Consider the following 13,091-nt stretch of genomic DNA (forward strand, 5'->3'; position numbering starts at 1 on the left):
AAAAATATTTTTTACAGTATACTTATTTAGGATATTTTCACCGATCATTGGTAATTTCCATCGATCGTTTATTATTTTTACTAAATGGATTTTTTTGCTGTATATTTTGTTTTTAAATCTAACTTTTTTGCACGAGTTCACAGTCGACTCTTCAACGCCTACTTTGATGTGAAAATTTAAAAAACAGCCGATATTATATTAGTTAGCATTTATTATTTTCGGCTAGCATGTATTATTTTTTTACCCATCACTCATTATTTTATTGGCACCTTATAAATTTTACTGAACGTTTATTTCTCCACGAAACATATTGTTTACGGTACTTTTATGATATTTTCATTGATGGGTCATTTATAATTTTTACCGAACATTTATTATTCTATTTGGCATTTATTATTTGTCGTGGACATTTATCGTTTTTGCGGTACAAAAGCACTGGACACAACGCCGCGTGAAGAAATTGGAATTTGTCGCGGTCGTAATTCACCCCGACGCCCCCACACGCGTAACGCGTTTATTCCGACATTCGCGTCCGCACAACGGGGTTAATCAAGGGTTGTGTAGTGCGTGCAAATTACACGTGAGTAGGGTCCGGAGTGTTCCGGGCGTCGAGTCGTCTTCTTTCGAATCGATCGTTCCTTTCGCATGGTAAATCGGTTATTAGCGCCGGAACAATCCGGGACCGTTGCAAATGAATCCGATTATTTTGCACGGATCGGGTGCAAGCTCGAGGAGCTCCGGGTCATCGAGATCGAATAATCCAATTAATCCGGCCGGAGGGCCCTCTTCCGGGGCGCTTCGCTCAAAGGGTTTTATTAATTCAGGGACATAAATTGGCACTCCGATCGGCGGGGGTTCTTTTCTTGGCGGGGCGCCGCCCCTTAAATCTTGTCGCCGGTTTTGAATACATATTTCATGGCGGGCGGTAAATTCGCGTCGTTCGACGTAAACAGGGCTCGTATATCTCAAGATTGTTTGGTTTCCCGGGGCCCCAACCTACAACTGTCACGACGTGTTCGCCGGTTTCGATTTGAATTTCAAATTTCGACGGGATTTTAATGTTTAGGCTCGCATTAAGAACGTGCACGAGCCGATGGATAAATCCGTGCGGTGGCGCTCGCCCCCTTTCATATTTTAAAGGGAAGACCCTGCTCCGACACGCTCGTCCTGCCACCGACAAACTTCTGACCGCCGCCCCCCAACAACAACAACAACAAAATCCTGCGGAGGAAAGTCGCAGCAGGTCGGTCCAGCAGCGACTGGACGCGAAGTTTCCACGACATTACCTTTTGCTTTTTGCCAGACGTGTTTTTGCAAAACGCAAAAATGACAAACACCAGTTTTGGTCCACTTTGTCGTTTAAATCCTGGCCCGGGTCCTGTCTGGTTTCTTGTCTGCAGACTCTCGCAAAAAACTCCCGGTTCGTTTGCAAATTAAGTTCAACTTCCACAAAACTCGCACAGACAAACTCGCAAATATAATGTGCGGGCGAAGTCGCAAAGTTTAGAATTTTTCGATTGATGTTGGCTCCGTCTGGCTCCTCATCTGTTCGCAGATCAAAAAATTCTTTGGCAGAGAACCCTTTGCTCGGATGATGAGCTCCCGAATGATTTATATTCTTTTCAAGACGAGATAAGTGCGTAAATAAATGTACAGTAAATGTAGAATACGAAGCAGTTATGAGAAAAGTGAGTTTCCTTCTTAAGGTCTTCATTTAGAACTTCATCAATTCATTTTGTTTTTTATTTCTCTGGTTCTGTGGAAACACAAGGTTTTAAGCTTCATTTCGTTTTTTCCTTCTTCCTCGATCGTTCAATTTCCATATTTGTTCTTAGTTCTTAGCAGGATGCGAACGATTTTAGCGTGATGCGAACGCGAACGATTTTAGCGTGACGCATGAAACTATATATGTAATTCACTACCCGGGAACAAAATTTATGTGGTGCGCCCCTAAAGAAGTTTTCACTTCCCATCCCGTTTTATATGAACTTTCTCCTTCACGTTCTGTTCTTTCTTCAATTTCAACATTTGCGATTAGGTTTCACCAAACACTGAACTCGACACTTCTTGGACCAACAGATTCTCACAAATGAACTGAACTTGCTTCGGGGCATGTTTACAAAGACAAATAGACAGAGAGCAACTCTCGCAGTGAACGTTCCAAATTAGTTGGGCAACTGACGAGAGATTTTGTCTTTTTTTTTGGGAAATTTCGGGGTCCGGCCCTGCGGCCGGCAATTATTATGTCGGGATAAGAAAGTTTTTAGTGCTGGCGTTTCGGCCGCCGTAATTGGCTTCTTTTATTGCCGACGGTGGTAGATTCGGTCCATTCTGGTCGTCAGACATTAGAACGACATAAAAAAGATGTAGTGTCGCCCCTTCCGGTGAACCGCGACGCCGCCTCCTCCCGTGTTTTGGATCGGTCTGGAGGATTTTTCTTTCGAAGGGAAAAGTGTCGCGAAAATTCGAATTCGGTCGGCTGTGGCGCACATATTAAATAATTCGGTTGTGCGGCGGCAAGCAAATTACAGCGGCGGCGGCGGCCGGTTTATTCGGGAAAAGAGAAAAACGAGGAAGACTAATTCCCGGCGGAAACACGATAAACCGAAAGATATTAGGCGTTTCGAAATGAGGCGTCGATGTGGAGTTTATTGCATTTCCTGTTTGGGGAATCGTTCGAAAATAGAAAAAAATCCGAGCGAGGGCGCAGTCAAAATAACGAGTGTAAGCCGCCCCCGGACCCACTTACCGGAATCGAAGTCGAGTTCGGCGAAACGCAAAGCTCGCCTCCCCCAAAGAAAGCCGAGATAATGTCCACCCCGATTAATTCGGCGAAAGCCGCCCCCGAATTAAACGAGATCCGCCGACGTCGAACAGAGGGTTTTTGCAGGAGGAAGGGGTGGCGTTCCGTGTCCTCGCATGCAGAAACGATGCTCATCTAGATGGAGTGATACAGATGCGAATGGACTCTTCATTCACCCCGTATAATTGAACTCGTTGGCGGCGTAATCATGTTTTGCATATTCCGCTGGTCCTTCGAATTCCTGATCGCGGCCAAACTAATTTGTTTGCAAATCGCACACCGCCGGTGTTCAAGGACGGGCGGGGGCGGCCCGACGAGACAAAGGGCTCGAAGTCGCCGGACAAGGAACGGGCCGCCTGGGGTTTTCGAGCTGTTGGGGGCGGCGGAGCGCGAAGAGGCCGACACACAAAAAAAAAGAAAATCCAGTGTTTATTTAACAAAACGCAATCGGATTCGCATGATCTTGTACGGAGAGCTTTAAAGCTACAGTATTTATTACTAATTATAGTGATGAAAATATGGCGGTCGTTCAAGAATTATTTATCATTCGATGGGAGGAGTTCAGCAGCGCTGGGCGCGGTTAACATTCGGATGGGCGACCGTCGAGGAGATTTCGTTGCTTCAGAAGAGAAAACAGCCGCAATCCCAAGACACCCCTTTAGGTACGCACTCCCAATTTTTCCGGGCGAACCTAACAAATGTGGCTCCCGATTTATCGCAACCTACCCCCTCAGTTTTTTTTTTTTGTGTGACGCGGCCCGTTCCCGGAGGTTGCGCCCCAGTCGGGTCTTTCATCCGGCCCGCTTGATTAATTATTATCTTTATTACGCCGCAAAGTAACTTCCGAAGTGAAGAAAGTGCCGAAGGGGCTCCACTCGCAGACGTGGACCCATCCGAATCCTAGAGCCGCTCCTCCTCGCATCTAATCCTCTTCTAATTTAGGACTCCACTAGGCCATTCCGGATGTTCGAACGCTTTCAGGTACGGCAACCCGATTGAAAATCCCGAATCGATAAGTGGAAAAAAACGAAGAACGCGTCACGTCACTCGAAAGCTCGCCAAGGCGGCGTAAGTGGTCGCATTCCTTCGCTCTCGCTCGAGAACTTGCGATTATTTTAATCAATTTTATAACTCAAAGGGGCCTTTAATGTTGTTAAATCCGTTTGAGAGACGCGAGGGCGGCGCTGAGCGTTGGGGTTTTGTCGAAGCGGATGGAACGAGTCAAAACGCTGGAGCAGAGCGAAAATTGGTACGGCGAGCCGTACTGGTTTCGTCGGCACGCCGTACTTATAAAACGTGTTGTAAAAATTTTATTTCACCTTTTGACCCTGTCGATCCGTTCTCGGCGTCTTCTGGTTTGGGGGGCGGGTGCGCCGCCCCCTCCGCTCTCACTTGGGATGTAGTGTCCGCACTTCTAACTCTATTAAAAGCGGGATGAGCGGGGATTAATATGCAGATTGGGCAAATGGTGTTAGTGGTGGTGGGGTCGCCGGGTGTGTAGAATGCGTTTCCGGTTCCGCTAGTCGTTTTTTGACGTAGCAGCTGACTTCGACGTACAATTCCGGAACGTAACGAGGGTCGCGCCGATACCCTGGACTATCGAATTACAAAAGCGGCTCGACCACCTCATCACAGATTATCTGGTGCTCCGCATTGTGCGCCCCACATAAATCGGCCAAGGTGGATAATTAAGGGCGCGATTTAAAACCGGCCCCGTCCCCGGATTCCATCCGGTCCCGAGTCCTCCAGGTTCACGCGTGGATAAATCAATATCAAGACGGTTTTATTCGCGTACGAATCATCCCGTCGTTTGCTTCGTTGTCTACAAGTTTTGCAGCGCATTTTTGGGGTCGCGCCGCGCGTGCTTCGGCAGCGGGGGCGGCTTAATCTTTTCCGCATTGTGTGCGAGTTAATACGTCCGAACCACCCCTCGGCTGTTATCCGATTTAAAGAATCGACTTAATCCACAAACGATCCGAAGTAAATGGGACAAGTTGAAAACGGCGTCATCTGCCGCCGACATTAATATTACAACGATGTTCCGCGGCCATTTCTGGTGCAATTACGACGGGCTGAAAGGGCCATTATTAAATCCGACGTTTCGATTGTGAGCGTCGCTTCCGAATAAAAAGACGAGCTCGGTTACATTTAATTTAATTTTTCTAACATTAAGTTACATAAATTTAAGATATTACATCGATAATGGGAATATAACGCAGACACGGACGCACTAAACCTAGTCCTCCAGCCATTCGAACGGTTCTGGTGGCTCCGGTTCTTTCTCGTCGTCGCCCTTCGGACCGAAAGCTGAAACACACGGCACGGTTGCCAACCAAAAAATGAGAAAAAACTCTGGGACTCACCTGCAACGGCTTCCACCAACTCTTCTTCGCCGGGCTTCAGGTTGCGCACCATCACGATCCCACCGATCGAGACGTCCTTCAAAGGAACGTACTGACTGTTGTCGTTGAGAGTCACCACTTTGAGCTGTTGTCTCATGACTCGCGCCGGATTGTTCAAAATCTCGAAGTTGGGTTCCGGCTCCTTCTTCTTCTCTTCCTTCTCGTCCTTCTTGTCGGCGGCTTTCTTCTCCTCGGTTTTCTTCTTGTCATCTTCCGTCTTCTTCTCTTCGGTGGTGGTCTTTTTCTCTTCTTTGTCCTCGTCCACTTCCATCTTCTCGTCGCGGTGCTTGCGGTCGTGGTCTCGTCGACGCTGTCTCGCGGCTATGCTCAACACTGCCGTGGTGACCTTCTCGCGTTCTTCGCGTTTCTTCTCTTCCAGGGGGGCGGGGTAGGCGTACAAGCTGGGCTTGGCGCTGGATTTCAGGTCCAGCTTGGGCATCTGCGAATTCACGATCTTCACTTACCGATTCACCACTACAACGGAAGAAACTCACCTTGAGTTGTCCGTTCAAGGCTATCATACACGTCGGGGTGAAGGCCAGAGCTAGACAGTGCGACAGGGGGAACCAGTACCAATATTGCGTGAAAACTAGCGCCCCCACGACCGCCAACATGTTGGTGTGTCCGGTCCTCGATTGCAGAGACAAAGTGACGTTGCGACCTCCGGCGTCGATGATGCCTTGTGCCAAGATGGCGCCGAACTTCGCCATGACGTCCTCGTGCTTGTTGGAGATGACCTGGGCGTAGGTCTGTCTGAAGAAGCTGACCTTCGGACAGGTCTGTTCAGTCTGCTGGATCAGGATCATGGCGGAGGCGATCAGAGCCCCCTGACGGACGAAATTGACGGGATCGAACATCACCATCGGCTCCAGAAGGGCGATGGCCTCGCGGAGTCCGGTCCCGGCACACGCTATGCCCAGAGCCATGGCGGCTCCGTAGCGCACGTGGGGGTTGTAGCTCTCGGCCAGGAGGGACACCACGCTGGGACACTGCTCCGGGGTCCTGCAAAAGAAAAGAAAATAAAACCCATTTCGGAGACGCATTCGGGGGGGTTAATCGAGTACGAAAAGGGGATCGCACTTTAACGGCAAGAAAAACCGACGATCCGGACTCCGGAGCGGGTTTATTGCGTTATTGTGTTGTTATCGGACGGAAATTATTTTTGTTTGCTCCGTCGAGGCATTTAACGAGGCAAGCCGCTCCGGTCGGCGGGAATTCAACATCCGATGCGGCCTTAAGAGGGTGGTGCGTCTCCGACGGTAGCATCGTTTTCTGTTCGACCCCAAAAAGACAACTGACGCCGGTCGAATGCACTTTTATGTACTGACGGATTTCGAATATCCCACTTCGTAAACGTAAAATCCCCAAATCGTCCGAATAAAATAAAACGGGGCATAAAACGGCGGCGGCCGCAACCGTAAAACACGGCACCGGCGATCAATCAGACGGATGTGCGCTCACCGCTGGGAAAAAAGTCGCGAAGAATTGATCACGACCACCGCAATTGCTTGCGCTTAAAACCGCAATTAATTGGTTGCGAAAAATTGTCACTTTACGGCACTCGTGTCATCATGTTGTGCCATAAAGTCGTCTTTACAACGAATAAATAAGCCAATTTATTTTTGATAAAAGTCATACATTAATAGAGAGATATTGCAGTGTCATATAACGGTTAGCAGTATTTAGAAAGACGTTATTTTGACATCTACGTGTCAATTTTTAGCACGTAGACGGTAATAATGATTGCGCTTTACGTAAATTGCGAACGTATACCGCAAGACGTTAACGTTATTTTTGACATTTCTCATATGTCAACAGTTTGACTATTCAAAAAATTTGAGTGCGATTTGACCGAAATAAGTTAGTAATAATGTGATGAACTGCTTCTTCAATATCATCGTCATTTGCACCACCTAAAATTGCAGCTTCTAACATTTCGTCCATTTTTGACACACATGTCAACTTTGCAATCTCTTTTAATAACGTTAACGCCTTGACAAATTGCAATAACTTCAAATCACTATGCCGTTAAAGCGTAGCGTTATTTTATAGCGCATGCATTTATTAACGTATTACTTAAATAAAGTTTGAATGCAATATCTCTCTAATAATAATTAATAATTAAACGTAGAACACAAATTATTTATTTATATTAATATTGATGGTAGCAGATATTGAAATCCCCGAAGTAGATCCAAGGACAAACAAGCTTGTAGATGATGAAAAACATTTCTTTTTCCAAGATTGCTTTCAAGTTATAATTTTTTTAATGGAACGAAGTGAACAATTTTTTAAATTGAAATTGTTTTAAAACGCTGGCTCGACCAACAAAATAGCGTACGAAATTCGTTTATAATTTGGGATTATAATTAATTTATTCATAATATATAAATTTATAATGCATTCGTGAAATTATCGCTTAGTTCATACGATAATCATGCAATAATCCCTTGCATTATAAACTAATTTCATAATACACATATCATTATGCAACGAGTGCATAAAATATCACGTGGGGCCGCAGGCGAGTGCGCCAATTTCACGAGCGCAAGACATACTCGTACTTTATGCACGAGTTCCATGCAATATTTCTCTACGACCGTCTGCAATTGGAAAAAACAATCAACATCCAAAACGCGAATCGAAAATTGGACGTTTCTAAACCCAAGAACGCCAGACAATTGCGATTTCGACTGTTTCGGTGCATGCATTTGCATAACGGGGCAAGCTGTGGCGTTTTTTTCTCGCTTTTCATTATTATCACAAATAGTTGTTTTTTTTTAACGGTCGCGGTAGTGATAGTGAGCGGCCGCCTTTAGCCAATACAATTATTATAAATGATTGTCCCATTGCAGTTGGCGTTGAAAACCCACACAAATTTTGGATGTGCCGCAGCCTCGCAACGTTAGACAAACTTTAGATTTCCACTACCGCCGGTAGAGCCAGCTATCGGCGATACTAGTCTCACTCATGTTATGATGCTTGCGGCGCTTTCAACTACACGTCACCAACGCCTATTGCGATGGGACAATCATTAAATGTATTAAATGGATGGCACCAATCACAGCCGCCATTTTCCAGCTTATCACTCTTTAAGTTAAGTAACTGGCAAGTACGGCTAGCCGTACCAGGCTGCGTTAGATCGATGCACCTACAATACTAGTTTAAAAAGTAAATAATGTAAGGCCCAGTCTGAAAAAAAAAGCGCGTGGTGAGCCTTTATCCTGCGAAATCTTGGCGCTCGTCGAATTTTCAGCGTCCCGCTGACGAATGGCCCCATTCCGTGGCCCCCATTGTGTACCAGCGCGCGGGGGCGGCGTTATTAACTCGACGTCGAGCTTTCCGACCGACCGACTGATAACACGCCTCGCGGACAGGTACATATTGCCCGGCCTCACGCCGCTCCGTCCTTTTCCGTTGTTTTTGTTTCGCATGCGGCAGGGGGTGGCGGACGCGACGGGGTTGACGTCTAACTCCCTCATTAATTAGAACATTGTCTCCGGGCGACTGTTGCGATTTTATCGCGTCTCCGATGTGCAGTTAATTATCACAGGGGCGAGATTCTCGTTCTCGCCGTTTCTTCGAATCCTTCGGCGGCGGACGTCCCCTCCTCATAATTTACGGCGGCGTTCCGCGCCGAACCTGCAACCGTGAAATCTTCACGTGGCGGTGACGCCGCCTTCCGGGGACGACGCGGACCGATAAATCCGGGCTCGAATCGAAACAGGTGAGAGGACCGACCCCGGTCCGGACTCATCAGGCCGGAGGGTGGGATCTTTATGTTTTTGTTTGTTCCCCTCTTCAAACAAAAAGTCGGAGCGGAGCGTCTTCGCGGGGCTCCCGTCGGGACGAATTAACTGCGTTAAATCCGCATCGGCTGATCGATACGCGGAGGTCCTCGCCGCGGGACGCGAGCGCCTGTTGACACTACAGACCGGAAAATTAATTGGCAGATGCTGAATTTTTTCGACAATTTACGGTGTTTACCGCGTCGAAATTTGCTGCGGCCGCACCGGTGCAGGATTTACGTCCTCGCTTTGAAAATTTTACGTTCACGAGGTGCGAACTGGCCATAAAAGCGTCGTCAAAGAGGCGCCAAATCCCACCAAAATTACGATTATAATTGGACGGCGGTTCGGGATCTGCGCCTAAGACGCGGAGGTGGAGGAAAAAAATCGTAACAGAGCGTTGTTGCAGGTAAGTGGCCGTTCGGCGTGGCCTGGTGCACCGTCTACGTGACGTGCGACGTCCTCGCCTGCTCGGCCTCCATCATGCACATGTGCTTCATCAGCCTGGGCCGCTACCTCGGCATCAGAAACCCGCTGAAGACGCGCCACAGCACCACCACCCGCACCATAGTGATGCGGATAGCGCTGGCGTGGCTGCTGTCCATGCTGGTCTCGAGCAGCATCACCGTCTTAGGTACGCCGCCACGGCCCGCCTCCTCTTCCCTTTTCAGTCAATCTTCTCATGCAGGGATTATCGACGACAAGAACATCATGCCGGAGCCCGACTCGTGCGTCATCAACAACCGCGCCTTCTTCGTCTTCGGCTCGCTGGTGACGTTCTACGTGCCGATGGTGATCATGGTGGTGACGTACGCCCTCACCGTCCAGCTCCTCCGCAAGAAGGCCCGCTTCGCCGCCGAGCACCCCGAGAACGACCAGTTCCGCCGGCTGGGAGGCCGCTTCGGCCAGAAGGAGAGGACGACGCCGGCGATGTGGAGGACGGCCGGCTCGGGGGAGAGGTGGGCTCCTACGACTACTTTCATCCGGGTTGATTTAACAAGTTCCGCAAACACGCTTTCACCATCTGTCCTTTTATCGCGGCGACGATAAATCTCCGACGCGTCATATAAATCCTGATAAAGGGGCGATACGGGAGACGCTCTCTTCTTTTCTCCGCTATCGCCCCGAATTCCGCCGATTCCTTCCAGCCGCCGCGAATTAACCGAGATTCGTTCGTTCGCCAGGTCGGCGAACAACATGAGGATCAGCACGTCGCACCCCCAGCTCTCGTACGCCAACGGGGGCGGCGGCGCAGGACCCATCTCCGCCACCAGGAAGGACCAGAGCACGCAGACACCGGAAAACATCGCCAGGGAGACGCGCAACTGCAAGCTGCGCTCGCTCAAGCTCCAGCTGAACAACGTGCCCTCGAACCTGTCCAACTTCAGGTGAGAGACGAGACTCGATCGATCGATCCATCGGTGCAATTACGACGGTCCTTTGAAGTGTCCCGTTGCAATTAACGCGCGTTTGGTTTTAATTGACCGACATCGTGACGAGCGAGCGTTTTCTGCGTCGCCGCTTCCGACAGATTCGATTTCGAAAAATTACGAATACTGTCTGGAGCGAAAATTCCTCCAAGATCAATTATTATTACTTTTTGACCTCCTCAACTCTAAATGACATGTTTACACATTTTGAACAGCTACGGTATCTTAATTTTTACACACTAATCAAACTATCTGTCATTTTACCGCACGGAGTGTGTAAAATACCACGAACATTTTAAGCTTTCAGGGACCTCCAAAAAATTTAGTTTATCATAAAGTCCATTTATACTAAGACAAGATACAGCTACCATTGATCCGTCTAGTTTTCGAAAATGAACATAATTTAATGTTTTGTTCTGAAAAATTGACAAGGCCATCTGAATCAAAAAGCTACGCTTATAAGGCCGTTTCAATTTTCGATTTTTCCATATAAACTTTGTTTCTGTGACATTTCGGGCGGCAGAACCTTTTTGCGCTCCATCTACCGATTTCGAACGCAATTGATTGAGACTTTTTCCACTTTTTGTTTGAGGTTAAGTGCTTAAAACGTCAATTAAAACATGAATGCAATAAAATATCTAAGATCCGAGCTTTTTTTGGACACATTCTGGGCTAGCAAAATACTAATAAATTAGAATTGCAAAAAACCATGAAATCATAACACAAGGTAGGTTAGAACAATTTATAACTTTAACATTTTTCTGCAAAGGAGTTTGTTCTGGATTGCACATTTCTTCTTTAATAAATCTGTTTTTTCTTGACAAATATGTATTATCTAAAACTGGTTTCAGCGTTGCAGTTATTATCAGCTCGCAGATCTGATTTTTATGTACCAGACAAGATGAAAGTATTGGATTTTCTAGCAAATGAGGGCCCATTATCTCAACCATTTGGTGGAATATACTGTGCAGAAATACTATTTACTTGAATTGATTTGGATGTCATTGGAACAGTTGGAATGATGAAAGACTCTACAGGATTTTGGGGTACAGGAATTTCAACCGGAGTTTCAGTGGGAAAAGCCTAAAAAACAAAAACACTAATAAGATGATAGTAATTAATACCTGGAGGTTCCTGATTAGGACTTTGAAAAGTAATAAGTAATTAATCGAAAAATGAGAAGAGGAAGCTCATTTTGTTTTCTCATATGTCGTGGTTGACTTCGCTTCTATGTATATTTCATGTCGCAATAAACACCACAAGTCTTTTTTAATTATAGATACTTACAAAAATAGAAGGACAAGGAACAGCATCTTTACATAAGCGTCGTCTTTTGGGGGTTGTAATGTAATTATAGAGACTTGTTGAAAATGCTGCTCACAAATTTCTGAGTAATCCGTAATTTTTGTAGTCTTTTATATTACAAATACAAATTAAAAGGTTGTGCTTATCATTGTCTCCATAAATTTGTTTACCGCAAAATGTTTCAAAAGCTTCGAACCATTTTTGTCTTTGTTTCATATTGCTGCGAATTTCAAATAAGCGAACATCTTTTGCCCCCCAAATGAAACACGCTTTTACCATTTCATGTAAAATAGAAGGGTAATATTTTAAATTGCCGCCAATATTATAGCTTTGATTCGTTGATAGGCCACCGAGGGCGCGCAATAAGGTTCTGTCTTCTTTTGTTTTATGGCCACTCTGCAGAAACAATTATTATGTACATTGAAACGGCCTTATAAGCGTAGCTTTTTGATTCAGATGGCCTTGAAAATTGAATTCTGATGGCGCCATCTTGTGGTATAAATCGTAAACTTTCTGGTATTTTATTAATAAAATGTCAGTCTTTGACAGGTTTTGCAAAACTATTGGTTACAACAAATTTCAAATTTGAAAACGGGTTGTCGGCCAAAAAGATTAATACATTACTAATGCAGTAGGCATTTCACATCGCTCGGTTTTTGTTAAAATACTCACGCTGCGCGGTCGTGTTTCAATCTAAAAACCTCGCACTGTAAAATGTAGCCTACCGCATTTGTAATGTAAATAACTATTACCCCATCCAGATAATTGTTACCAGGTTTGTTTTTACCGGAAATTGTGTAGTCGTTCGTCACGCTACAACGATCAAAAACCTCCATTTGACAGTTTTTAGTAGGACTGCACGTGGTTTAACTAATCCAGTTAAGGGGCTTAATTAGCTGAACTAGGAAATTCTTCCACCACCGTCTCTCATTCGAACCATTTCAAATTGGAAATCGTGCGAGATCGCTCTCTCCCGCCCGGAAAAATCCGTTCGCGTCCTCCCGACCCCGGAAAATTGGGGAGCTCACCTGCATCGGAAGGCATTAGCGCGCCTAACGGGGGTTCAAATCCCGCTTATCTCTGCGGTGGCAAGTTTGTCCTGATCGAGCGACTCGGAGGGTTCGCCGCTATCCTCGACCAAACCGACGGTGGAGTTCTGTCGACGGTGACGTGTTCGAGTGTGAAATCGTGTTTCGACCCTCTTTTTCCGCGTTGTTCGTCGATAACTCACCGATTCGAGTTAACGGCGACGGGTATTTAGACTTTTTTGACACTTATACGACTCAACAACTGCAGTTAAAGCCGTTAGGGAGTATTTATCGTGGACGCGCGACCGCCGCCAAAGTGAAACATCCAATGCGAC

The 13,091-nt window shown here is 46.4% G+C and overlaps 2 protein-coding genes and 1 long non-coding RNA gene across 6 annotated transcripts in view; 2 read left to right on the top strand and 1 right to left on the bottom strand.

Moving 5' to 3' along the window:
• Positions 1–13,091, top strand: part of 5-HT2A (5-hydroxytryptamine receptor 2A) — a 108,656-nt gene that overhangs the window by 93,706 nt on the left and 1,859 nt on the right. For all 4 annotated transcript variants that reach the window (XM_069047923.1, XM_069047922.1, XM_069047924.1 and 1 more), the window contains 3 exons: positions 9,403–9,627; positions 9,682–9,952; positions 10,178–10,381. In XM_069047923.1, the coding sequence (XP_068904024.1) occupies positions 9,403–9,627; positions 9,682–9,952; positions 10,178–10,381 (700 nt within the window). The remainder of the gene's footprint in view (positions 1–9,402; positions 9,628–9,681; positions 9,953–10,177; positions 10,382–13,091) is intronic.
• Positions 4,942–13,091, bottom strand: part of Rpn2 (Regulatory particle non-ATPase 2) — an 85,065-nt gene continuing 76,915 nt past the window's right edge. The window contains exons 10-12 of the mRNA XM_069047917.1: positions 5,700–6,207; positions 5,167–5,644; positions 4,942–5,110 (exon numbers count right to left, since the gene is read on the bottom strand). Coding sequence (XP_068904018.1) covers positions 5,040–5,110; positions 5,167–5,644; positions 5,700–6,207 — 1,057 coding nt within the window. The 3' untranslated portion in view covers positions 4,942–5,039. The remainder of the gene's footprint in view (positions 5,111–5,166; positions 5,645–5,699; positions 6,208–13,091) is intronic.
• LOC138131168 (uncharacterized) lies at positions 10,406–11,873 on the top strand. Its single transcript, XR_011159720.1, has 2 exons — positions 10,406–11,150; positions 11,275–11,873. It is a non-coding gene; the product is annotated as an uncharacterized lncRNA (long non-coding RNA).

The sequence above is a fragment of the Tenebrio molitor genome, chromosome 5, assembly GCF_963966145.1.
Source record: "Tenebrio molitor chromosome 5, icTenMoli1.1, whole genome shotgun sequence".
Taxonomy (NCBI): domain Eukaryota; kingdom Metazoa; phylum Arthropoda; class Insecta; order Coleoptera; family Tenebrionidae; genus Tenebrio; species Tenebrio molitor.